Source organism: Tachyglossus aculeatus, chromosome 7, assembly GCF_015852505.1.
Source record: "Tachyglossus aculeatus isolate mTacAcu1 chromosome 7, mTacAcu1.pri, whole genome shotgun sequence".
Taxonomy (NCBI): domain Eukaryota; kingdom Metazoa; phylum Chordata; class Mammalia; order Monotremata; family Tachyglossidae; genus Tachyglossus; species Tachyglossus aculeatus.
Genome location: NC_052072.1, coordinates 20426679 through 20453580, shown reverse-complemented (window position 1 = coordinate 20453580; position 26902 = coordinate 20426679). Strand labels below are relative to the sequence as shown.

Here is a 26902-nt window from a genome sequence, read left to right as displayed (position 1 = left end):
CCAAGCGCTTAGTACAGTGCTCTGCACACAGTAAGCGCTCAATAAATACGATGGATGATGATGATGATATATACTTGATCACCTTGTATCCCCCCCAGCGCTTAGAACAGTGCTTTGCACGTAGTAAGTGCTTAACAAATGCCATTATGATGATGATGATGATGATGATTGTCTGCTGTGTAACCTTGGGCAAGTCACTTAACTTCTCTGAGCCTCAGTTACCTCATCTTTAAAATGGGGAGTAAGACTGTGAGCCCCACGTGGGACAACCTGATCACTTTGTATCCCCCAAGCGCTTAGAACAGTGTTTTGCACATCATAAGCGCTTAACAAATGCCAACATTATTGTTATTATTATTATGATTATTGTTCTGAGGAAGGGCTAAATGGAGTAATAAATATGTACGAGCATATATACATTTATACAGAGCATATATATATATATATACATACATATCTATTCTATTTATTTTATTTTATTAGTATGTTTGGTTTTGTTCTCTGTCTCCCCCTTTTAGACTGTGAGCCCGTTGTTGGGTAGGGACTGTCTCTATATGTTGCCAATTTGTACTTCCCAAGCGCTTAGTACAGTGCTCTGCACTTAGTAAGCGCTTAACAAATGCCAACATTATTATTATTATTATTATTATTACTATTATTATTATTATTATTATTATGATTATTGTTCTGAGGAAGGGCTCCACCTTCCGGCGCTGTGAGGGGAGGCTCGGCGCGAGCAGGGGGAGGCCCGGAGGGGGCGGGGCTCCGCCAACGCGACGCAATGACGTAATCACGTCCGGCGCCGCCTCACGTCCGGACTACAATTCCCATCGTGCCCCGCGCGAGCGCAGCCCGATTGGACGCAAGATGGCGGACGCGGCCGCCTCGGCGGGAGGCGCCGGTTCAGGGGCGGTAAGGGCCGGCCGGGGGCGGGCGCGCGCGCGCATCCGGGCCGCCCTCGATGACAGGATGGAATTATTTTATTTTTTAAGATGTTTTGTTTTGTTTTGTTGTCTGTCTCCCCGTTGTAGACTGTGAGCCCGTTGTGGGGTGGGGACTTCCTCCCTTCAAAGCCCTACTGAGAGCTCACCTCCTCCAGGAGGCCTTCCCACACTGAGCCCCCTCCTTCCTCTCCCCCTCCCCATCCCCCCGCCTTACCTCCTTCCCCTCCCCACAGCACCTGGATATATGTATATATGTTTGTACAGATTTATTACTCTATTTTACTTGTACGTATTTATTCTATTCATTGTATTTGGTTTATACATATATATATTTATATTAATTTATTTTATTTGTGCATATCTATTCTATTTATTTTATTCTGTTAGTATGTTTGGTTTCGTTCTCTGTCTCCCCCTTCTAGACTGTGAGCCCACTGTTGGGTCGGGACCGTCTCTATACGTTGCCAACTTGGACTTCCCAAGCGCTTAGTACAGTGCTCTGCACACAGTAAGCGCTCAATAAATACGATTGATTGATTGATTATATGTTTTGTTTCGTTGTCTGTCTCCCCCTTCTAGACTGTGAGCCCGCTGTTGGGTAGGGACCGTCTCTATACGTTGCCAACTTGGACTTCCCAAGCGCTTAGTACAGTGCTCTGCACACAGTAAGCGCTCAATAAATACGATTGATTGATTGATTATATGTTTTGTTTTGTTGTCTGTCTCCCCCTTCTAGACTGTGAGCCCGCTGTTGGGTAGGGGCCGTCTCTATCCGTTGCCGCCTTGTACTTCCCAAGCGCTTAGTACGGTGCTCTGCACACAGTAAGCGCTTAATAAATACGATTGAATGAATGTATGAAAGCCCTACTGAGAGCTCACCTCCTCCAGGAGGCCTTCCCAGACTGAGCCCCCCCTTCCTCTCCCCCTCCTCCCCTTCCCCCCACCTTACCTCCTTCCCCTCCCTAAAGCACCTGTATATATGTATATATGTTTGTACAGATTTATTACTCTATTTTACTGTACGTATTTATTCTATTTATTGTATTTGGTTTATACATATATATATGTATTTATATTAATTTATTTATTTTATTTGTGCATATCTATTCTATTTATTTTATTTTGTTAGTATGTTTGGTTTTGTTGTCTGTTCTCCCCCTTTTAGACTGTGAGCCCACTGTTGGGTAGGGACTGTCGCTATACGTTGCCAACTTGTACTTCCCAAGCGCTTAGTACAGTGCTCTGCACACAGTAAGCGCTCAATAAATACGATTGATTGATTGATTATATGTTTTGTTTTGTTCTCTGTCTCCCCCTTTTAGACTGTGAGCCCACTGTTGGGTAGGGGCTGTCTCTATCCGTTGCCGCCTTGTACTTCCCAAGCGCTTAGTACAGTGCTCTGCACACAGTAAGCGCTCAATAAATACAATTGAATGAATGAATGAATGAATGAATGAATGAATGAATGCCGGAGGCTTCGTCCCGACCCGGAAGCCTGGAGTAGCGCGACTCCTCCCCCCCGTCGGTGGAGCGCCCTGATTGGCTGGTTCTCCGCCAATCGGGGCGCGGAGGGCATCGGAGGAAAGCTCCTGATTGGTCCAGATTGGCCGAGCCTTCGCCTTTCATTGGCCGCCCCAATTCGCCCAGGGAACCGGGGGTCGGCGCATCACTTAGAATAATAATAATTATGGTATAATAATAATAATAATAGCATTTATTAAGCGCTTACTATGTGAAAAGCACTGTTCTAAGTGCTGGGAAGGTTACAAGGTTGTCCCACGGGGGCTTCATCCCCATTTTACAGATGAGGTAACTGAGGCCCAGAGAATAATAATAATAATAATGGCATTTGTTAAGTGCTTACTATGTGCAAAGCACTGTTCTAAGCACTGGGGGGGGGATACAGGGTGATGAGGTTGTCCCATGTGGGGCTCACAGTCGTCATCCCCATTTTACAGATGAGGTAACTGAGGCTCCGAGAAGTTAAGTGACTTGCCCGAGGTCACACAGCAGACATGTGGCGGAGCCAGGATTCGAACCCACGACCTCTGACTCCAAAGCCCGGGCTCTTTCCACTGAGCCACGCAGAGAAGTGAAGTGACTTGCCCAAAGTCACACAGCTGACAGCTGGCAGAGTCGGGATTTGAACCCCTGACTCCAAAGCCCATGCTCTTTACACTGAACATACATTCAATCGTATTTATTATGTTGCCAACTAGTACTTCCCAAGCGCTTAGTACAGTGCTCTGCACACAGTAAGTGCCCAATAAATACGATTGATTGATTGATTTATTGAGCGCTTACTTTGTGCAGAGCACTGTACTAAGCGCTTGGGAAGTACATGTTGGCAACATATTGACACGGTCCCTACCCATCAGTGGGCTCACAGTCTAGAATGGGGAGACAGACAACAACACAAAACATGTGGACAGGTGTCAAGTCATCAGAATAAATAGACGTAAAGCTAGATGCACATCATTAACAAAATAAATAGAATAGTTAATATGTACAAGTAAAATAAATAGGGTAATAAATCTGTACAAACATATATACAGGTGCTGTGGGGAGGGGAAGGAGGTAGGGCCGGGGGGATGGGGAGGAGGAGAGGAAAGCGCCAGGGAGGTTACAAGGAGGTTGTCCCACGGGGGGCTCACAGTCTTCATCCCTATTTTACAGATGAGGTCACTGAGGCCCAGAGAAGTGAAGTGACTTGCCCAAAGTCACACAGCTGACAGTTGGCGGAGTTGGGATTTAAACCCATGACCTCTGACTCCAAAGTCCGGGCTCCTTCCACAGAGCCACGCAAGGTCACACTGCAGACATCCTAAGCCCCTTTGACACCTGGAGGAGTTGTCTACCTGCTTTGTTGTTGTACCAATTAATCAATCACATTTTTAATGTATTTGTTAATCTTGTTAATAATAATTATGGCATTTAATACTAATACTCCCCCCTCTAGACTGTGAGCCTGTTGTTGGGTAGGGACCGTCTCTATATGTTGCCAACTTGTACTTCCCCAAGTGCTTAGTACAGTGCTCTGCACACAGTAAGCGCTCAATATGATTGAATGAATGAATACTAATGTAATAATGATAGCATTTATTAAGCGCTTACTTTGTGCAAAGCACTGTTCTAAGCGCTGGGGAGGTTACAAGGTGATCAGGTTGCTCCACGGGGGGCTCACAGTCAATCCCCAGTTTACAGATGAGGTAACTGAGGCACGAAAAAGTGAAGTGACTTGCCCAAAGTCACACAGCTGACAGTTGGTGGAGCTGGGATTTGAACCCATGACCTCCAACTCCGAAGCCCGGGCTCTTTCCAGTGAGGCACGCTGCTTCTCCTAATAATTATGGTATTTAAGTGCTTACTATGTGCTCGGCACTGTACTAAGCTCTGGGGTGGAGACAAGCAAATCGGGTAGGACACAGTCCCTGTCTTACGTGGGGCTCACCGTCTCAGTCGTCTCACCGTGCTCTGCACACAGTAAGCACTCAATAAATACGATTGAATGAATGAATAGCCACTTGTCAGCTGTGTGACCTTGGACAAGTCACTTAACTTCACTGTGCCTCAGTTCCCTCATCTGTAAAATACATCTAGCTTTATTTCTATTTATTCTGAAGACTTGACACCTGTCCATATGTTTTGTTACGTTGTCCGTCTCCCCTTTCTAGACTGTGAGCCCAGTGTTGGGTAGGGACCGTCCCTAGATGTTGCCAACTTGTACTTCCCAAGCGCTTAGTACAGTGCTCTGCATACAGTAAGTGCTCAATAAAAACGATTGAAAGAATGAATGCATGAAAAATGTGGGTGAAGACTTTGAGCCCTACCTGATTCCCTTGCACCTAGCCCAGCGCTTAGAGCAGTGCTTGGCACATAGTAAGTGCTTAAATAAATACCAACATCATTATTAAATAAATTGTATTAATTGATTTTTAATTGCACATTGAAAAGTAGGAGCTTGGCCAGCAGGTGGTTCTCTGAGCATGAGTAGCAGAGTGGGGAACTTTTTTTAAAAAAATTAATTCATTCATTCAATTGTATTTATTGAGCGCTTACTGTGTGCAGAGCACTGTACTAAGCGCTTGGGAAGTACAGTCAGCAACATGTGAGCCCCACGTGGGACAGCCTGATCGCCTTGTATCCTCCCCAGCGCTTAGAACAGTGCTTTGCACGTCGTAAGCGCTTAACAAATGCCATCATCATCATCAACATCTAGAGACGGTCCCTACCCAACAACGGGCTCACAGTCTAGAAGGGGGAGACAGACAACAAAGCAAAACATGGAGAGAGGTATTAAAAAAAGATTAATGGGCTTCGTTAAGAGCTATGCATCAGGCACTGTACCAAGCACTGGGGTAGAGACAAGGTAATCAGGTGAGACACGGTCTCTTTCCCACGTGGGGCTCAAAATCCAAACTTTCCCTTCCCTCCCTGATCAGTCTTAAGCAGTGTGGCCTAGTGGCTGGGGCCCGGGAATCAGAAGGACCTTTTAGACTGTGAGCCCACTGTTGGGTAGGGACTGTCTCTATGTGTTGCCAATTTGTACTTCCCAAGCGCTTAGTACAGTGCTCTGCACACAGTAAGCGCTCAATAAATACGATTGATGATGACCTACGTGGCTTCTAATCCAGGCTCCACCACTTGTCTGCTGTGCGACCCTGGGCAAGTCACTTCACCTCCCTGGGGCTCAGTTCCCTCATCTGTAAAATGGGGGTGAAGACCGTGCCCTCCCCTTGTGAGACAGGGATTGGGTCCAACCTGATTAGCTTGTTTTGACTCCACGCTTAGTACAGTACCTGGCACGTGGTAAGTGCTTGACAAATACCGTGAAACCTTAAGACTGGGAGCCCCACGTGGGACCCCCTGATCACCTTGTAACCTCCCCAGCACATATTAAGTGCTTAATAGATGCTATAAGAAAAAGAGTCACGAGGGTGGAAATCTCTTCTCGACCTGACTTCCCGGAGGTCTGATTTTTCTCCTTTTCCTTCCCCACCAGAGAGGTGGAGGGAAACAAGCCAGCACCCCGGCCGACAACTACTACCTGGCCCGCCGGCGGACGCTGCAGGTGGTGGTCAGCTCCCTGCTGACGGAGGCCGGCTTCGAGAGCGCCGAGAAGGCGTCCGTGGAGACGCTGACGGAGATGCTGCAGAGCTGTGAGCACGCGGCAACCCCGGCCTCTTCCCGCCGGGGCCCTCGAGGGAGGAGGATGGGGTTTGAGAAGCCACGAGACCGAACGGCTAGGACGGGGTCCTTGCCTGCCTGCTGTGCGACCGTGGGCACGTCGCTTCACATCTCTGGGCCTCTGTTTCCTCATCTGGAAAATGGCGATTTAATACCAAAGAAGCAGCGTGGCTTGGTGGCTAGAGCGGGCCGAGGAGTCGGAAGGTCACGGGATCCGATCCGCCACTTGTGTGACCTTGGACAGGTCACTTCACTTCTCCGGGCCTCAGTTACCTCATCTGAGAAGCAGCGTGGCTCAGTGGAAAGAGCCCGGGCTTTGGAGTCAGAGGTCATGGGTTCCAATGCCGGCTCCACCAATTGTCAGCTGTGTGATTTTGGGCAAGTCACTTAACTTCTCTGTGCCTGTTACCTCATCTGTAAAATGGGGATTAGGACTGTGAGCCCCAAGTGGGACAACCTGATCACTTTGTAACCTCCCCAGCGCTTAGAACAGTGCTTTGCACATAGTAAGCGCTTAATAAATGCCATAAAAAAAAAAATGAGGACGGGGACTGGGAGCCCCACCTGGGACAGGAACAGTGTCCAATATGATTTGCTTGTCTTCACCCCAGCGCTTAGTACAGTTCCTGGCACATAGCAGGTGCTTAACAAATACCATAATTATTATTATTATTACCTGTTCATTCATTCATTCACTCATTCAGTGGTATTTAGTGAGCACTTACTGTGTGCAGAGCACTCTTCTAAGCACTATGGAGAGTATGGAATAAAATAAAAAATATAATAAAATAGTAATAAAATAATAAAATAATAAAAAATATAATAATAAAAAATTATTTTATTTTGTTAGTATGTTTAGTATGTTTGGTTTTGTTCTCTGTCTCCCCCTTTTAGACTGTGAGCCCACTGTTGGGTAGGGATTGTCTCTATATGTTGCCAATTTGTACTTCCCAAGCGCGTAGTACAGTGCTCTGCACATAGTAAGCGCTCAATAAATACGATTGATGATGATGATGATAATAAACAGACACACCTGTTCTCCCTCCTACTTATACTGGGAGCCCCATGTGGGGCAGGAACTGAGTCCAACCTGTTTATTGTGTATCTCCTCCAGCACTTAGGATAGCACTTGACGCATCATAATAATAATAATAATAATAATTGTGGTATTTGTTAAGTGCTTACTATGTGCCAGGCACTCTACTAAGCCCTGGGGTGGATACAAGATAATTGGATTAGACACAGTCCCTGCCCTACATAGGGCGTACAGTCTTAATCCCCCTTTTGCAGATGAGACAACTGAGGTGCGGAGAAGTAAAATCATCAATCATCATCATCAATCGTATTTATTGAGCGCTCACTGTGTGCAGAGCACTGTACTAAGCTCTTGGGAAGTACAAATTGGCAACATATAGAGACCGTCCCTACCCAACAGTGGGCTCACAGTCTAAAAGGAGGAGACAGAGAACAAAACCAAACATACTAACAAAATAAAATAAATAGAATAGATGTGTACAAGTAAAATAAATAAATAGAGTAACAAGTGACGGAGCTGGGATTAGAACCCAGGTCCTCCTGATTCCCAGTCCCGTGCTCTCTCCACTAGACCGTGTTGCTTCCCATAATATTAATAACAATACTAATGGTGGCATTTGTTAAGCGCTTACTACGTGCCAGGAACTGTACTAAGTGCTTAAACCCCTTATGAGGCGTTTAACGAATGCCGTACTACTCCTATTAATGCTTATTATTCATAATAATAAGCAGTGTGGCCTAGTGGGTAGAGTGGGAGCCTGGGAGTTAGGAGAACCAGAGGCCGGGAGCGTCGCGGGGACGCGGGAGCGGCCGGACTCCGTGGCAAAGGCTCTCGGGGGTCCCTGCGCCCACCCACCTCCTCCGATGGCCGGCTCCTAGCAAGGGGTGGCAGAGCCCAGCCACTCCTGGTAGGTGTTTTCCCCTCATGCCAGTCTGCCTTGGCGGGCCGCCCATTGGTCCCAGGGAAGCAGCGTGGCTCAGTGGAAAGAGCTCGGGCTTTGGAGTCAGAAGTCATGGGTTCAAATCGCGACTCCGCCACTTGTCAGCTGTGTGACTCTGGGCAAGTCACTTCACTTCTCTGGGCCTCAGCTACCTCATCTGTCAAATGGGGATTAAGACTGTGAACCCCCTGTGGGACAACCTGATCGCCTTGTAACCTCCCCAGCGCTTAAAATAGTGCTTGGCACATAGTAAGTGCGTAATAAATGCCATCATTATTATTATTATTATTATTATTGGTAGCGGTCAGCTGGAGAGAAGAGGGGTCGTTTTGGAGACCCTGTACGTGGCTTTTAGAACTCTTTTTATTAGCTTTTTTGAATGATCTTTCCTCTCGGTTGCCCCAGGAGTACTATATAATAATAATAGTAGTAAAGGTGGGGGTGTTTCTCTGCTTACTCTGCTTACGGGGCTAAGCACTGGGGGGTGTTCAGGATGATCAGGTGGGACTCAGTCCCCGTCCCACATGGGACACACACACTGAGGGAGAGGAAGGACAGATATTGAATCCCCATTTCACTCGAGGAAGCTGAGGCACAGAGAAGCGAAGCGATACCATGCTCTCACAAGCGCTTAGTACAGTGCTCTGCACACAGAAAACACTAAGTAAATACGATTGACTGACTGACTGACGCAGCAAACAGTTGGTGGAGCCCGAATTAGAAACCAGGTCCTCTGTCTAACTCTCAGGCCCGAGCTCTTTCTACTAGGCCACGGTGCTTCTCTCCGTGGTCCCGTTATTCAGACTGAGGCCACAGTAAAAGGGCTTAGGGCAACCCGAGAAGTCTGTGGCCAATTAGGGATTAGACCCTAATGCCCTCTTTGGCCTGTTCGGATCGTTCGCCTCTCCGGAAGAGCTTCCCCTTTGAGGGATTTATAATCGTTGTCATCCTCATATTATCATAGTCATCATCATTACTATTATGGTATTTGTTAAGCACTCAGGTAGATACAGGTCTATCAGGTCAGACACAGTCCCTGTCCCCCATGGGGCTCGTAGTCTGAACCGGAGGGCGAAAATCTCCATTTTACAGTTGAGGAATCTGAGGTGAAGAGAAGTGACTGGCCCAAGGACACACAGCAAGCAATTGTCAGAGCACTGGCATTAATAATAATAATAATAATAATGATAATGGCATTTATTAAGCACTTACTATGTGCAAAGCACTGTTTAAGTGCTGGGAAGGTTACAAGGTGATCAGGTTGTCCCACGGGGCGCTCACAGTCTTAATCCCCGTTTTACAGATGAGGTCACTGAGGCCCAGAGAAGTGAGGTGTACCTCACTGTACCTCGCTCTCGCCTGTCCCGCCATCGACCCCCGGCCCACGTCATCCCCCGGGCCTGGAATGCCCTCCCTCTGCCCATCCGCCAAGCTAGCTCTCTTCCTCCCTTCAAGGCCCTGCTGAGAGCTCACCTCCTCCAGGAGGCCTTCCCAGACTGAGCCCCTTCTTTCCTCTCCCCTCGTCCCCCTCTCCATCCCCCCGTCTTACCTCCTTCCCTTCCCCACAGCACCTGTATATATGTATATATGGTTGTACATATTTATTACTCTATTTATTTATTTATTTATTTATTTTACTTGTACATTTCTATCCTACTTATTTTATTTTGTTGGTATGTTTGGTTCTGTTCTTTGTCTCCCCCTTTTAGACTGTGAGCCCACTGTTGGGTAGGGACTGTCTCTATGTGATGCCAATTTGTACTTCCCAAGCGCTTAGTACAGTGCTCTGCACATAGTAAGCGCTCAATAAATACGATTGATTGATTGATTGATTGATTGAGGTGACTTGCCCAAAGTCACACAGCTGACAAGTGGGGGAGCCGGGATTTGAACCCACAACCTCTGACTCCAGAGCCCAGGCTCTTTCCACTGAGCCACGCTGCTTCTCATTAGAACTCAGGTCGTCCGAGTCCCAGGCCCGGGCTCTTTCCGCTAGGCCAAGCTGCTGCTTTGGTTCCCACGCAGACATGGGGCCTCAGGGCAGGGGGCGGGTCATTTCGGGGAGCGGGCGGGCGGGCGGCCTGCCTCAGGGACAGAGGCTGGAGTGAGGGACCTCGTTTCTCTCCTAGATATTTCAGAAATGGGGAGGAGCGCCAAGTCATACTGTGAGCACACGGCCCGGACCCAGCCAACCCTCTCTGACATCATGGTTACGCTCATCGAGATGGGTGAGTATGAAGCAAAAACTCCTGACTCTCGGCTTCAAAGCTGTCCATCACCTCGCCCCCCTCCTACCTCACCTCCCTCCTCTCCTTCTCCAGCCCAGCCCGCACCCTCCGCTCCTGTGCTGCCACTCACCTCCTCACTGGGCCTTGTTCTCATGTGTCCCGCCGTTGACCCCGGCCCACGTCCTCCCCCTGGCCTGGAATGCCCTCCCTCCACACATCCCCCAAGCTAGCTCTCTTCCTCCCTTCAAAGCCCTACTGAAGGCTCCCTTCCTCCAGGAGGCCTTCCCAGACTAAGCCCCCCTTTTCCTCTCCCCCCCCCATCGCCCTGACTCGCTCCCTTTGCTCTACCCCCTTCCCCGCCCCACAGCACTTGTGTATATTTGTACAAATTTATACTTCTAATTCTATTTATTTTTTATCTATGATGTGTATATATCTATAATTCTGTTTACTTATAATGATGCTACTGATGCTTGTTTACTTGTTCAAATCCCGTCTCCTCCAACTGTCAGCTGTGTGACCTTGGGCGAGTCACTTCACTTCTCTGTGCCTCATTTCCCACATCTGTAAAATGGGGATTAAAACTGTGAGCCCCCCCGTGGGACAACCTGATCACCTTGTAACTTCCCCAGTGCTTAGAACTGCTTTGCACATAGTAAGCGCTTAACAAATACCATCATTATTACTATTATTATTACAAGGTAATCAGTCAGGTTGGACTCAATCCATGGCCCACATGTTTACTTGTTTTGATGTCTGTCTCCCCCCTTCTAGACTGTGAGCCCATTGTGGGCAGGGATTGTCTCTATTTGTTGCTGAATTGTACTTCCCAAGCGCCTAGTACAGTGCTCTGCACACAGTAAGCGCTCATTAAATACGACTGAATGAATGAGTGAATGAATGCCAATTTGTACTTCCCTAGCGCTTAGTACAGTGCTCTGCACATAGTAAGCGCTCAATAAATACGATTGATTGATTGATTGATTGATTGAATGAATGAATGAATGAATGAATGCCCTCGGCCTGAGGTGGCCCTGAATCCCATCATCATCAACACCACCGTGACGTTGGATAAGGGCTTACTCTGTGCACAGCACCATTCGGAATAATCAGGTCAGACACAGTCCCTGTCCCACCTGGGGCTCCCAGTCTAACGAGAAGCAGTGTGGCCTAGTGGACAGAGCCCAGGCCCGGGAGTCAGAAGGAGCTGGGTTTTAATCCCGGCTCCGCCACTTGCCCACTGTGTGACCCTGGGCAAATCACTTCTCGGGGCCTCAGTTCCCTCATCTGTAAAATGGGGATCAAGACTATGAGCCCCATGTGGGCCGTGGATTGAGTCCAACCCGATTACCTTGTAATAATAATAATAATCATCATCATCATCTTCAGTTGTATTTATTGAGCGCTTACTGTGTGCAGAGCACTGTACTGAGCGCTTGGGAAGTACAAATTGGCAACATATAGATGTATTTGTCAAGCGCTTACTATGTGCAAAGCACTGTTCTAAGCGCTGGGCAGGTTACAAGGTGATTCGGTTGTCCCATGGGGGGCTCACAGTTTTAATCCCCATTTTACAGATGAGGGAACTGAGACACGGAGAAGTTAAGTGACTTGCCCAAGGTCACACAGCTGACAGTTGGAGGAGACGGGATTTGAACCCATGACCTCTGACTCCGAAGCCCTTGCTCTTTCCACTGAGCCACAGTATCCACCCCAGTGCTTAGAAAAATGACTGGCACCTAGTAAATGCTTAACAAATACCATAAAAAATCCCTCAAAATGTACAGGTATTGAATTCCCATTTTTCAGAAGAGGAAACTGGGGCCCAGAGAAGTGAAGTGACTTGCCCGAGGTCATACAGCAGGCAAGTGGCGGAAGGGGGATTAAAACCTAGGTACTTGGGCTCTTTCCACTAGACTCCACTGCTTCTCACTTGCCTGGTGTGCCCAGGCTAGCAGTTGGAAGGAGCAGGTTCAGAGAGTCAATCAGTGGTAGGTATCAAGGGTGTACTGAGTGCCAAGTGCTGTAGTAAACGCTTGGAAGATGACCGCTGAAACAAAACACACATTCCCTGCTCCCAAGAAGCTGACAATCAGACGGAGGGAGCCAACAGGCAACGCTTATGGACAAATCTTTATAATCATATGTTGCTTTCCCGTATGTCACTTAAGTCACTTAACTCCTCTGTGCCTCAGTTACCTCATCTGGAAAATGGGGATTAAGATTGTGAGCCCCATGTGGGACAACCTGATTACCTTGTATCTCCCCCAGTGCTTAGAACAGTACTTGGCACGTAGTAAGCACTTAACAAGGAGAAGCAGCGTGGCTCAGTGGAAAGAGTGGAAAGAGCTCGGGCTTTGGAGTCAGAGGTTATGGGTTCGAATGCTGGCTCCGCCACATGTCTGCTGCGTGACCTTGGGCAAGTCATTTAACTTCTCTGAGCCTCAGTTGCCTCATCTGTAAAATGGGGATGAAGACTGTGAGCCCCCCATGGGACAACCTGATCACCTTGTGATCTTCCCAGCGCTTAGAACAGTGCTTTGAACATAGTAAGCGCTTAATAAATGCCATTATAAAAAAACAAAAAAAACCAAATACCAAAATTATTATTATTATTATACGTGTAATTCATTTTCTTGTCTGTCTCCCCCACTAGACCATAAGCTCCCGAAGGCAGGCACTGGAGTCTAGTTACTCTATTGGACTGTCCCCAATGCTTAGCACAGTGTTCTACTAAGAGTAAGAGCTCGATAAATACTAAAGATTGGTTGATGGACTTACAAGTAGTAGAAGCAGGAGAAAGAACAAGAATATAACAGGAAGTCTAATCTTGTCTTATGCCGTCGAGTCGTTTCCATCCCATAGCGACACTACGGACACATCTCTCCCATTACCATTGAGAAGCAGCATGGCTCAGTGGAAAGAGCCGGAGCTTGGAAGTCAGAGGTCCTGGGTTCTAATCCCGGCTCCGTAACTTGTCAGCTGTGTGACTTTGGGCAAGTCACTTCACTTCTCTGGGCCTCAGTTACCTCACCTGTAAAATGGGGATGAAGACTGTGAGCCCCACGTGAAGGAACTTGATTACCATGTCTCTCCTCCAGCGCTTAGAACAGTGCTTGGCACGTAGTAAGCGCTTAACAGATCCCATCATCATTACTGGGCAAGTCACTTAACTTCTCTGAGCCTCAGTTCCCTCATCTGTAAAAATGGGGATTAAGACTGTGAGCCCCACGTGGGACAACTTGATCACCTTGTATCCCCCCCAGCGCTTAGAACAGTGCTTTGCACATAGTAAGCGCTTAACAAATGCCGTCATTATTATTATTATCATTACGCCCCGCTCTCCAGCTGCGGTTGTTCTGGTAGGGTATCCAGAGAGTTTTCTTGGTAAAAATACTGACATGTTTTACCCCTGCCGCCTTTCGCCCAGTAAACTCGAGTCTCCGCCCTCAACTGTCTCCCGTGCCGCTGTTGCCCTGCTGCACGGCTGCGTTTTGCCTCGTAGCAGATGGCCTGCTAGTCGCTAGCCACTGCCCAATCAATCAATCAATCGTATTTACAGAGCACTGTACTAAGCGCTTGGGAAGTACAAGTTGGCAACATATAGAGACAGTCCCTACCCAACAGTGGGCTCACAGTCTAAAAGGGGGAGACAGAGAACAAAACCAAGGTAGGAATGGAATGGGTAGGCCTCTTCCTGACCCTCCCTCCCGTAACCGAGACTGGTAGAGTACTGGAAACTCTCCAGGTGCAACCCTGAGAGGGGATATCAGGAAGTAGCCATAATAATAATTGCGGTGTTTGGTAGGTACAGGATATGCAGATTGGATGCAGTTCCTGTCCCACGCGAGGCTTCTAGCTGAAGTTGGAGAGAGAATCGTTGCCTCGATTTCACGTGGCTCAGTGGGAAAGAGCGTGGGCTTTGGAGCCAGAGGTCATGGGTTCGAATCCCAGCTCCGCCACGTCTGCTGTGTGACCTTGGGCAAGTCACTTCTCGGAGCCTCAGTTCCCTCATCTGTAAAATGGGGATTAAGACTGTGAGCCCCACGTGGGACAACCTGATCACCTTGTATCCTCCCCCCCCCCAGCGCTTAGAACAGTGCTTTGCACATAGTAAGCGCTTGACATATGCCATCATCATCATCATCATCTGTCTCTGCTGACCCCTTTCCCAAGTTCTCCCTCTGGCCTGAAACTCCCTGCCACCCTCCATATATGCCACACCACCACACTCCCCACCTTCAAAGGGTTATTGAGGTCACAGTTCCTCCAGAAGGCCTTCCCTGATTAAGCCCTCTTTCCTCTGTCTCCTTCTCCCTTCTGCATCATCTGTGCACTTAGATCTGGGACATTAGGATATTTGGTATTCGCCCCTCACTCAGCCCCACTGCACTTAACATATATATCTATAAATGATATGGTATTAATTATTATATTAATGTCTGTCTCTTCCTCTAGACTGTAAATTTGTTTTTTGGGTGGGTTTTTTTTGTGGTATTTGTTAAGCCCTTACTATATGCCAGGCACCGTACTGAGCGCTGGGGTAGATAAAAGCTAATCAGGTTGGACAAAGTCCATGGCCCACATGGGGCTCACAGTCTTAATCACCATTTTACAGGCTAGGTAACTGAGGCACAGAGAAGTGAAGTGACTTGTTCAGGGTCGCACAGACAAGTGGCGGAGCGGGGATTAGAACCCAGGTCCTTCTAATTCCCAGGCCCATGCTCTACCCACTGAGCCACCCTGCTTCTCATGTTACCGTGGGCAGGTAACGTTTCTTTCGACTCCGTTGTAGGGTCCTCTCCCAAGTGCTCACTACAGTGCAATTTACACAGTAAGTGCTCAATAAATACTATTGATCGATTGACTCACCATTTTACACATAAGGAAGCTGTGGCCCAGAGAAATGAAGTAATTTGCCCAAGGTCCCACAGTAGGCAAGCGGCGGAGCTGGCGTTAGAATAAAAATAATGATAATTGTGGTATTTGTTAAACGCTTACTGTGTGCCAAGCCCTGTACTGAGCGCTGGGGTGGATACTTGGGCAAGTCACTTCTCTGAGCCTTAGTTACCTCATCTGTAAAATGGGGATTAAGACTGTGAGCCCCACGTGGGACAACCTGATCACTTTGTATCCCCCCAGCGCTTAGAACAGTGCTTTGCACATAGTAAGCGCTTAACAAACGCCAACATTATTACTATTATTATCAGGTCGGACCCAGTCCCTGTCCCACGTGGGGCTCACGATATCAATCCCCATTTTACAGATGAGGGAACTGAGGCCCAGAGAAGTGAAGTGACTTGCCCAGGGTCACCCAGCGGACAAGTGGCGGAGCCGGGATTAGAACCCATGACCTTCTGACCCCCAGGCTCGGGCTCTAGCCACTAAGCCCTGCCGCTTCTCTTATAATACAGATTTCCCAACTGCAGAGCCAGTGTTCGTTCTACCAGGCCACGCTGCTTCTCAGGAATATGTCAGACGAACTAGCAGATGCCGTTCACTCAGTTGCCACCTTGCCCACCCTGGCTACTCAGCCATCTGGCTACCACCAGCTGTCCAGCGAGATTTACTGTTAGACTGTGAGCCCACTGTTGGGTAGGGACTGTCTGTATATGTTGCCAATTTGTACTTCCCAAGCGCTTAGTACAGTGCTCTGCACACAGTAAGCGCTCAATAAATACGATTGATGATGATGATGATGATGATTTACCAGGCGGCGTCACATCTGCCGAGCCGCTCTCGGGATCAGACGGGCTGGCTTCCCCTCTGCAGCCAATCGGTTGTATTTATTGAGCACTTACTGTGTGCAGAGCACTGTACTGAGCATTGGGAGGGTAATAATATAGTATAATAATAATTATTATACATATACAGTATAATATATAATGGCATATAGTATAATAATAATGATGATGGCATTTATTAAGTGCTTATTATGTGCCAAGCCCTGTTCTAAGCGCTGGGGAGGTTACAAGGTGATCAGGTTGTCAATCAATCAATCAATCGTATTTATTGAGCGCTTACTGTGCGCAGAGCACTGTACTAAGCGCTTGGGAAGTCCAAGTCGGCAACATATAGAGACGGTCCCCACCCAACAACGGGCTCACAGTCTAGGAGGGGGAGACAGACAACAAAACAAAACATGGAGACAGGAGTCAAAATCGTCAGAATTAAAGCTAGATGCACATCATTAACAAAAGAAATAGTAAATATGTACAAGTAAAATAGAGTAATAGCTCTGTCCCACGGGGGGGCTCACAGTCTTAATCCCCATTTTACAGATGAGGTCACTGAGGCACAGAGAAGTGGAGTCATCATCATCAGTCGTATTTATTGAGCGCTTACTGTGTGCAGAGCACTGTCCTAAGCGCTTGGGAAGTACAAATTGGCAACACAGTCACACAGCTGACAGAGCTGGGATTTGAACCCATGACCTCCAACTCCAAAGCCTGGGCTCTTTCCACGGAGCCACGCTGCTTCTTTGTATGGTAACGGTAATAAACAGCCATTCCCTGCCCACAAGGAGCTTACGGCCTAGAGGGGAGAGACAGGCATTAATAAACATTAATTACAGATAGGTATACAGGTGCTGTGGGACTGGGAGGGAGCTGAATAAAAGGAGCAAGTCAGGGCGACATAGAAGCGAGTGGGAGAAGAGGAAAGGAGGGTTTTAGGCAGGGAAAGCCTCCTGAAGGAGCTGTGTCGTCAATAAAGCTTTGCTGCAGGGGAGGATGATTCAAACTCGGATTAAAGGAGTGGGAGGTGGTCGGTGACTAGGGTAGACACCCCTCTCAGTGGCCAGGAAGGTTTCAGAATTTCCTTTTGGCTAGCAACCAAGCAAAGCAGCTGGCCAGCAGACGGCCCGGCCAAGCACCATGCGTTCCAGCCCCTCTCCAAGAAAAGGGAAAACTCCATTTCCGTCCATCGCTTCCTTTCACTAAGTAACAGCGGGGCGCCTGCGTGTGTCAGGGCCTCTGGCTCACTCCTGCTGGCTTCCTGTTAGAGGGTACTAAGCTTGGGAGGAGGTATGTTTTCCTGGGGTATTTGGAAAAAAAGGCTACTCCTAGGAGTCAGAAGAGAAATAAGGGGGGTCTCGGTCGTGGAAGAGTGCTTAGTACATTGCCTGGCACATAGTGAGCGCTTAACGAATTCCATAGCAACAACAGAGACCCCCCCCCGCACCAGGTAGTAATAATAATAATAATAATAATTATGGAAAGCAGCGTGGCTCAGTGGAAAGAGCACGGGCTTGGGAGTCAGAGGTCATGGGTTCAAATCCCGGCTCCGCCACTTAGCTGTGTGACTTTGGGCAAGTCACTTCACTTCTCTGGGCCTCAGTTCCCTCATCTGTAAAATGGAGATTAAGACTGTGAGCCCCCTTGGGACCACTTGATCACCTTGTAACGTCCCCAGCGCTTAGAACAGTGCCTTGCACATAGTAAGCGCTTAAAAAATGCTATTATTATTATTATTATTATTATTATTATTATTATTATTATTATTGTTATGGGTGCTGATCCCGGCTCTGCCACTTGTCAGCTGTGTGACTTCAGGCAAGTCGCTTAACTTCTCTGTGCCTCAGTTCCCTCATCTGTAAAATGGGAATTGAGACTGTGAGCCCCACAAGGGACAACCCAATTGCCTTGTATCTCCCCCCAGCACTTAGAACAGAGCTTGGCACATAATAAGTGCTTAACAAATACCATCATTGTTATTATTATTGGTATTATTATTAATTCTGGTATTTGTTAAAGGCTTACTGTGTGCCAGGCACTGTACTAAGCGATACTTCCTCCCTTTATTCCACCCCCTCCTCGCAACCCCACAGCACTTATGTCCCTATCTGTAATTTACGTATATTAATGTCTGTAGACTGTAAGCTCACTGTGGGTAGGGAATGTGGTGGTTATATTGTACTCTCCCAAGAGCTTAATACAATGCCCTGCACACAGTCAGTGCTCAATCAATACGATCGACTGACTGGCTAATAAATAGTATTGATTGTTGGTGGGGAGGGTATCCCGGGACGATAGCCCAAGACCTGGTGTGCAGGGGAAGATTAACATGCCCCTTTCCAGAATTCCTTCCTGTTGGCTTCCGACCTTTACATCACTCCTTTCTGAATTAGGGCATGGGGGTTGGCCCAAAGGTCAACCTTCCAACTTCGTTTCATCCCTTGCAGGCTTCAACGTGGAAACCCTCCCCGCGTACGCCAAACGGTCCCAGCGAATGGTCATCACGGCACGTACGTCCTCTCCGAGTACCGGGCTCTCTGGGGGGGGCGGACGGGGAGCGGAGTTAGTCGGGGGAGGTCGCCGTTAAGGACCGACTCTGTGCGAAGTGCTGCGGTCGAGACGAGGTTGTAAGATGGGACCCAGTCCCCATTCCACACGGGGATCACCATCTAACTCATCCCCATGTCATCGATGAGATCACTGAGGCCCAGAGGGGTTAAGTGACCCTCCTGAGGTGGAGCCAGAGTGTGAATCTGGTTCTTCGGATTCCCAGTCCCATGCTCTCACCACGAGGCCGCCCTCCGGAATAGGGCCTGAGGTCATTTCTGGTGTTTGCACTTGGACAAGCGCCTCTCGGCTCTCTGCGGCTCGGTCCTCACCGGGTCCAGCCACATCATCGGCCCGCCTAGACAAGTCAGCGGTGCCGGCCCCCCGCACCGCCGAGCCAGAAACCGAGGTGGGAGAATCGTTCACTCCCATCGGCTTGGCCTACCCGACTCTCATCTTTCCCACATCTTCCAGGGCTCTTCACAGAGCTCTGGGGGAATGAGTAATTCCCAGGTCCTTCAGGCTCCAGGACAACCCGGTAAATGCACCCCCAGCCCCCGAGGTTAGAGCGGCGTGGATGTTGGAGGTTCCGGTTGTCCAGAAGACTTGATCCTGCCTCTGCTTTGGATCCAGGGAGCGGCGGCTGAGGTTTCCAGTTCAGTAGAGCTCAGCCAAGGAAGGCCGGTCAGTAACCGGGCCTGTTGTTCTCTCTTGCAGCTCCAGTGACCAGCCATCCGGTGACTCCCAGAGCCCTAACCGCTGGGCAGAACAAGTCCCACCCGTCTCACATCCCCAGCCATTTCCCAGAATTTCCTGACCCCCATACCTACATCAAAACGCCAGTAAGTCAGGCGGCCTGGAAAAGAGGAAGTCCGGGTGGGACTGTGGAAGGACTACCCGCCGAGGACGCCGGCAGTGATAGCCGCCTGTCGGGGCCGGGCTGCTGCCCAGAATGTTTGTTGCCCTAGGCCCCGGCCTAATATGCTCGGGCAAAAATCCCAAGGCAGGGAGCGCAAGAGTTTGGAGACCCTGAAGAGGGAGGGTTTTCTTGGAGTTGAGACGGAGTAGGGGGAGTGAGTCCCGAGGCAAGAGAGCTTTTGAAAAGCAGGGAGGGGGGCCTGAAGGGCAAGGGAATGTAGCGGGGAGGGGGAAGTCAGTCACTCATTCGTATTTATTGAGTGCTTACTGTGCGCAGAGCCCTGTACAAAGCGCTTGGGAGAGTATAACCGATACTTTCCCTGGCCACAATGAACTTACAGTCTAGAGGGGGAGACAGACATTAATAGAAATAAATAGATTACAGATACGGACATAAGTGCTGTGGGGCTGGGAGGGGGATGAATAAAGAGAGAAAGTCAGGGCCATGCGGAAAGGAGCTGAAGAAGAGGAAAAGAGGGCTTTGTCAGGGAAAAGCTCTTGGAGGGGATGTGCCATGTGTAAGGCTTTGAAGTTGGGGAGAGTAATTGTCTGTTGGATATGAGGAGGGAGGGGGTGCCAGGCCTGCAGCAGGACGTGGGCAATTGCCCCATCGCCTCAGGTGTCGAGGGGACTTGGGGAAGATGGAATGGAGGGCAGGAGCTCAGCCAAAGGTACCCTGATGTTCTTTCCGGTCTCTTTCTCCCCTGCCTGCTAGACGTACCGGGAGCCGGTGTCGGACTATCAAGTCCTGCGGGAGAAGGCCGCTTCTCAGAGACGGGACGTGGAGCGGGCCCTGACCCGCTTCATGGCCAAGACGGGCGAGACGCAGAGCCTCTTCAAGGATGACGTCAGCACATTCCCTCGTGAGTGGCTCCCGGGACATCTGGGAAGGACTGGGTTGGCTACCTCACCTGGGCCTCTGCCTGGGCCAGAAGAAATGGGCTGCTTTCTGCCTCCGTCGGGATCGAGCCCGAGGGCTCTCCTCTGCAGGCTCTCCCGGACTCTGGCTTCGAAGCGGGTCTTGGAGGAGGCCAGATGGGGTCCGGCTCCTTGAAGGGCAGCAAAGGTTCCGTCTAGACTGTAGGTGCTGTCCCCTCCTAGACTGTAAGCCTCCCCCTCTGGACTATATGCTCATTGTGGGCAGGGAGTGATTCTGTTTATTGTATTGTACTCTCCCAAGTGCTCGGTATAGTGCACCGCACACAGTAAGCGCTCAATAAATACGACTGAATGAATGCTAGGGTCCCGGGCACCCCCAGAAGCTAAAGCAGAATGGGACCAGGCTGCTTAATCAGCTTGCTGAGCATGTGGTTGGAAATGCCGAATGTGGCAGCGGAATAAGAACAATTGTTGAGCACTTACTATGAGCAAGGCACTCTGCTCAGAGCTGGGGGTAGAGATAAAATTATCAGGTCGGACACAGACCCTGCCCCGTATGGAGCTCACAGCCTAAAGGGGAGGGAGAACACGTGTTGAATCCCCATTTCGCAGACGAGGAGACCGAAGCCATGAGAAGTAAAGTGACTTGCCCGAGGCCACACAGCAGGCAAGTGCCGGTGGTGGCTTTAGAACCCAGGTCCTCTGACCGTCCCCACGTCTGAGCTGTTTCCATCAGGCCCCCTGCTTCCTGTTGTACTGGACCACGGGAGGCCTCGTCTTCAGCGGGTCCCTTTGAGGTGGCGTTACCCCGCCGGTGAGATCCCAGGCCCGGTGACCGCCTCTCTTCCCTCCTCCAGTGATCGCCGCCCGCCCGTTCACCATCCCGTACCTGACGGCCCTCCTCCCGTCGGAACTGGAGATGCAGCAGCTGGAAGAGACCGACTCCTCCGAGCAGGACGACCAGACGGACACCGAAAACCTGCCCATTCACATCAGCACGGTACAGTGGGGGCTGCTGGGTGATTCGCTATCTCGGTGGGCCCCCAGGAAGAATCCGTACGGGTTTTCCCATCCTGACTCCGGCAGGGTGGAGGTGGGTGGAGTAGCAGGGGGCTTGGGCGACCTTCCGCCGTTCCGGTGGGAAAGAGATGGGAGAGCAGCTTCCCCCAGTCTCAGCCTGCTCGTTGTTGTTCCCTGTCCCTGCAGGACGAGTCGGGAGCCGAGAAGGAGAACGCTTCCGTCCTGCAGCAGAACACCTCCCTGTCGGGGAGCCGGAACGGGGAGGAGAATCTGATCGACAACCCCTACCTCCGGCCCGTGAAGAAACCCAAGATCCGCAGGAAAAAGTGAAGGAAGAGGAGCGCGCTGTGGAGGGGGGGAAGGAGGAGGAGGAAGGAGGAGCAGAGGAAGAGCCGGAGGAGGGAGAGGGAAGGGGCACGGAAAGCTTCCGTTGCCACAGAACCCCAGTGGGCTGCTCTGTGGGCCCCTCGAAGCCGCCAGGTCTGCGAAGCCTGGCCGGTTTCTGGTCCCCTCAACGGCGGAGGGGAGGCCGGCCGGGTGGGGCTCTGGGTCCTCTTCCTTTTTCTCACGGGCTCGGAGGTGGGCCTGGAGAGAGGGGACTCTAGCAGCCCTTCGGGGAGGCTCTGAGCTTCCGCGGCAGTAACGTCCTTCTCCCCATTACGGGAGCAGAGCCACTGTGTGGAGGAGGAAAAGAGTCAGCCCGAGCCTCCAGGAAAAGACCGTAAAGACCGACAACCTAGCTTTTGTCTATTTCTATTTCTTGGTCATTTGCCTGGGCCTTTTGGAGGAAGATGTGGAAGGGATTTAAACAGTGAAAAGTTTTGTTTGCCTTAGTTCATAATAAAAACTTAAAGTTGGCATCGGGGAAGCCTAAATCCCGGAAGCTTCAGGATCGGGTGCATTGTTCATTAGCAGGTGTTCATTTGTCCAAACCTGGCCCTTTATCCTCTTGTTAATATAGGTTTCTTTGGGTTGATGGAAATAGATTTATTTTGGGGTCAGTCCAGCCTGGCAGAGGGTACCGGAATCTCTAACAATTGCCAGTGCTTGGCTGTTGTTGCCCTTTGCAGGGCCAGGGTGAGCTTGAGCCTTCCTCTCTTGCCCCCGAGTCTGAAGCACTGCAGCGCTGGAGAGGTGCAGAGTTGCATTGTACCTCGTCAGCCCTTCTGAGGAACAGCGTGGCCAGGCATAAAGGGCGCAGGCCTGGGAATCGGAAGACCTGGGTTCTAGTCCCGGCTCCACCACGTGCCTGTCGTGTGACCTCGGGCAAGTCACTTGGCTTCTCTGTGGCTCAGTTCCCTCATCTGCAAAATGGGGATTCAGTACCTGCTGTCCCTTCTTCTTGGATTGCGAGCCCCGAGTAGAACAGGGACTGTATCTGACCTGATTAACTCGTATCTTCCCCACCGGTTAGAACAGTGCTGGACACATAGCGAGCACTTAACAAATCACATAAGTATTAATTCAGAGTGGCAATTCAGAGGAGACCAGTAGAACCAGGCTGTTCCCAACCAGATCTCAGTGGCCCCCTTCTCTTCTCCCCGGACCATTTGTTCCCAGCTACTGCAGCCCTGCCCTCCTCCCAAGCCCCAGCCCCCAGCACCTTCCTTCGATTGGGCAATCAGTGGTATTTATTGAGCACCTACTGAGTACTAAGCACTGTTCTTAGCCCTGTTTTATGATATTTGCTAAGCACTTACTGTGCATCAAACATTGTTCTAAGTGCTGAGGTAGATACAGGTTAAGTAGGAAGGATACAATCCCTGTTCTGCATGGGGCTCAGTCTAAATAGGAGGGAGTACAGGAGAACCGAGGCCCAGAGGAGTTGAGCGACTTGCCCTAGGTCACACAGTAAGCAATCGGCAGAGCCGGGATCAGAACCCAGGTCTTCCGCTAGACCACACTGCTTCTCGTGACGGAGAACAGTCACAGAAGCAAGGAAACACATTCCCTGCCCTTGAGGAGTATGCAGTCTCAAGGAGACAGCAGGCAGAAATTATTCACGTGGGGGCGAGGAAGCAATAATCAGTAAGGAACACACGTACATAAGGGTGAAATAGCTGAATAAATAATTGAATACATAAATATACCTAGGTACTACATAGGTTCTCAGGAATAAAATCTGTGGGGGCAGGGACATTATCTTACCCAATTTGTGCTCTCCCAAGTGCTTAGTACAGTTCTCCTCCCAGGGGAAGGACTTGATAAATGTCACTGAGTGATTGAAAATGTCAAGAGAGGGTTTGGGGGTGAGTCTACCAACCCTATTTTATTGCACTCTCCCAATTCATCCAGTGCTCTGCACACTGTAAGCACTCAATAAATACCAATGATTGATTGATTGATGGGAATCAGTAGAGGGTGGGGACCTGAAGGTGATGGGCATTTGTTTATATATTTGTTGTTGTTAAGGAGCAATTGGGGATTGCTTTGGGGCTGTGGGGAGTCCCAGACCCGGGAACAGCATGAATGAGGGGGCAGAGGCAGGAGAGTTGAAAGCGAGATACAGTTAGAAGGGGATGGGCCTTGGGGGGAGCAAAGAGGGCAAACTGGAGAAGAGCTGATGAAGACAGCTGATACGTAAGACAGTGACTGGACTGCACTAAGCACTGGGGGAGTTGGGTTGGACATAGTCCATATCCCACACGGGGCTCATGGTCTTAATCCCCTTTTAGACTATGAGCCCACTGTGGGGTAGGGACTGTCTCTATATGTTGCCAACTTGTACTTCCCAAGCGCTTAGTACGGTGCTCTGCACACAGTAAGTGCTCAATAAATACGATTGATGTTGATGATGATGATTTACAGATGAGGGAACAGGCCCAGAGAAGGGAAGTGACCTGCCCAAGGACACACAGCAGGCAAGTGGCAGAGCCTGGATTAGAACCTGGGTCCTTACTCCCAAGGCCTATGCTCTCCATTTATTTTACTTGTACATATTTACTATTCTATTTATTTTATTTTGTTAATTTGTTTTGTTGTCTGTCTCCCCCATCTAGATTGTGAGCCTGCTGTTGGGTAGGGACCATCTCTATATGTTGCCAACTTGTACTTCCCAAGCGCTTAGTACAGTGCTCTGCACACAGTAAGCACCTAATAAATATGATTGAATGAATTAGGCCCCGCTGCTTCTCAGCAGAGTTGAACTGCGAGCCCCGTGTGGGACCTGATGATTTCGTACCTAAATCCAGTGTTCATAATGGTGTTTGGCACATTTAGAGAAGCAGCATGGCTCAGTGGAAAGAGCACGGGCTTGGGAGTCTGAGGTCTTGGGTTCTAATCCCAGCTGCTCCACTTGTCAGCTGTGTGACTTTGGGCAAGTCATTTAACTTCTCTGTGCCTGTTACCTCATCTGTGAAATGGGGATTAAGACTGGGGGCCCCATGTGGGGCAACCTGATTACCTGTACCCGCCCCCCCCAGTGCTTAGAACAGTGCTCGGCACGTAGTAAGCGCTTAGCAAATACCATCATCATCGTTAACAAATACCACAGTCATTATTAACAGGTGAGAGGGAGGGTGGCAAATCAACTTCTCTGTACCTCAATTCCCTCATCTGTGAAAAATGAGGATTAAGAGTTTGAGCCCAAGGTGAGAGAGAAACTGTGAACAACCTGATTCACCTGTTTCTATCCCAGCACTTGGAACAGTGCTTGGCACATAATAAATGCTTAGTAGGTATTCATTCATTCATTCATGCAGTCATTCAATTGTATTTATGGAGCGCTTACTGTGAATAAAGCACTGTACTAGGCGCTTGGGAGAGTACAATAAAACAGCAGACAGACATATTCCTGCCCATAATGAGCTCATAGTCTAGAGGGGGAGACAGACAATAAATAAATAATATTTATCTACTTGCTTTAATAAATAATAATTGTGGTGGTAAGTGCTTACTGTGTGCCGAACACTGTTCTACGCACTGGTGTAGATACAAGTTAATCAGGTTGGGCACAATCCCCGTCCCACATGGGGCTCACAGTCTTAATCCCCATTTTACAGGTGAGGCAATTGAGGCACAGAGAAGTGAAGTGACTTGCCTAAGGCCACACAGACAAGCGGTGGAGCCGGGATTAGAACTCATGACCCGATTCCCAGGCCCGTGCTCTATCCACTACGCCATAGCGCTTCTCATATATAATATACTATTATTATTATTATTATTTAGAGCGAGCCTGTTGGTTCTCCATTCATGGGTTGTCAGTTCCCAGGCCCATCAGTCACGGGCCCCTCAGCTAGCTCTGGGGGCTGGGGCGGTGTAGCAGAACGGCATTGTTTCCCCAAGGCGCTTTGCCCCAGGGCCCGGAGGAAGACCGCCTTCTTCCCCGAGCTCCGGCCACCCACTGGTCCCGGCCCGCTGGGCCCGTGCCAGGCTGGTGCTGGAACTCTTCAGACGCGAGGATATTGTGCCACACAGACTAGTGAGTGGGGGCTGCATCCTGAGCCCAGGGAAGGGCATGTGCCCGTGGAGGCCTTCACACGATGTTCCTCGCCCTTTGAAGTGGAAAGTCAACTTCCCGTGGAATGGGGCGGACCAACTCTAGGGCCAGAAAAGAAAACCGACCGGACAGAGGGCCTCCCCGTCTGCCAGTGGAAAACGTTCTCTCCGTTCCTCTGGTCTCTATCCCGTTCTCACCTCTCCCTCCACCGGCACCTTGCCCACAGACTCCCTCGGGCCTGGAACATGCGGCAGACCACCACTCTCCCCTCCTTCGAAGCCCTCCTAGAAAATCACACCACCTCCGAGAAGCCTTCCGACTCAGCCCTTATGTTCCCTAGTCACCTGTGCCTCTGTATCACCTCTGCAGGGCTGTGCTTTTCCTCCCTTCAAGGCCCTACTGAGAGCTCACCTCCTCCAGGAGGCCTTCCCAGACTGAGCCCCTTCCTTCCTCTCCCCCTCATCCCCCTCTCTATCCCCCTCATCTTACCTCCTTCCCTTCCCCACAGCACCTGTATATATGTATAGATGTTTGTACATATTTATTACTCTATTTTACTTGTACATATCTATTCTATTTATTTTATTTTGTTAGTATGTTTGGTTTTGTTCTCTGTCTCCCCCTTTTAGACTGTGAGCCCACTGTTGGGTAGGGACTGTCTGTATATGTTGCCAACTTGTACTTCCCAAGTGCTTAGTGCATTGCTCTGCACACAGTAAGCGCTCAATAAATACGATTGATTGATTGATTGCAGAGTGCTGTACTAAGCACTTGGGAGAGTTCAGTATAATAAGAGTTGGTAGACACATTCAATGCCCACAAGGAGCTTACAGCCTAGTGGGGGAGACGGGCATTAAATGATTTATAATATATCGTTTGTAAATATGGACATGTAGATATGTACCGATGTACGGGGAAGAAGCATAACATAGTGGAAAAGATCGCAGAACTGGGAGTCAGGACCTGGGTTCTAATTCCAGCTCTGCCATTAGTCTACTGTCATTGAACTTCTCTGTGCCTCAGTTACCTC

At 49.5% G+C, this 26902-nt stretch overlaps 1 protein-coding gene across 1 annotated transcript; it reads left to right on the top strand.

Annotated features, from left to right (window-relative positions):
* The first annotated feature begins 857 nt into the window (after positions 1–857).
* Positions 858–22318, top strand: TAF8 (TATA-box binding protein associated factor 8). The gene is made up of 8 exons (XM_038749261.1): positions 858–912; positions 5947–6103; positions 10237–10335; positions 18518–18580; positions 19335–19459; positions 20251–20398; positions 21272–21414; positions 21621–22318. Exons 1-8 carry the CDS (start codon positions 868–870, stop codon positions 21762–21764), a joined length of 924 nt encoding a protein of 307 aa, XP_038605189.1. The 5' UTR covers positions 858–867; the 3' UTR covers positions 21765–22318.
* The last annotated feature ends 4584 nt before the right edge of the window (positions 22319–26902 follow it).

Coding starts and splice junctions, on each gene's coding strand:
- TAF8 (XM_038749261.1), top strand. CDS start 868: ATGGCGGACGCGGCCGCCTCGGCGGGAGGCGCCGGTTCAGGGGCG. Junction 6,104..10,236: donor GACGGAGATGCTGCAGAGCT/GTGAGCACGCGG, acceptor TTTCTCTCCTAG/ATATTTCAGAAATGGGGAGG. Junction 19,460..20,250: donor ATACCTACATCAAAACGCCA/GTAAGTCAGGCG, acceptor CCTGCCTGCTAG/ACGTACCGGGAGCCGGTGTC.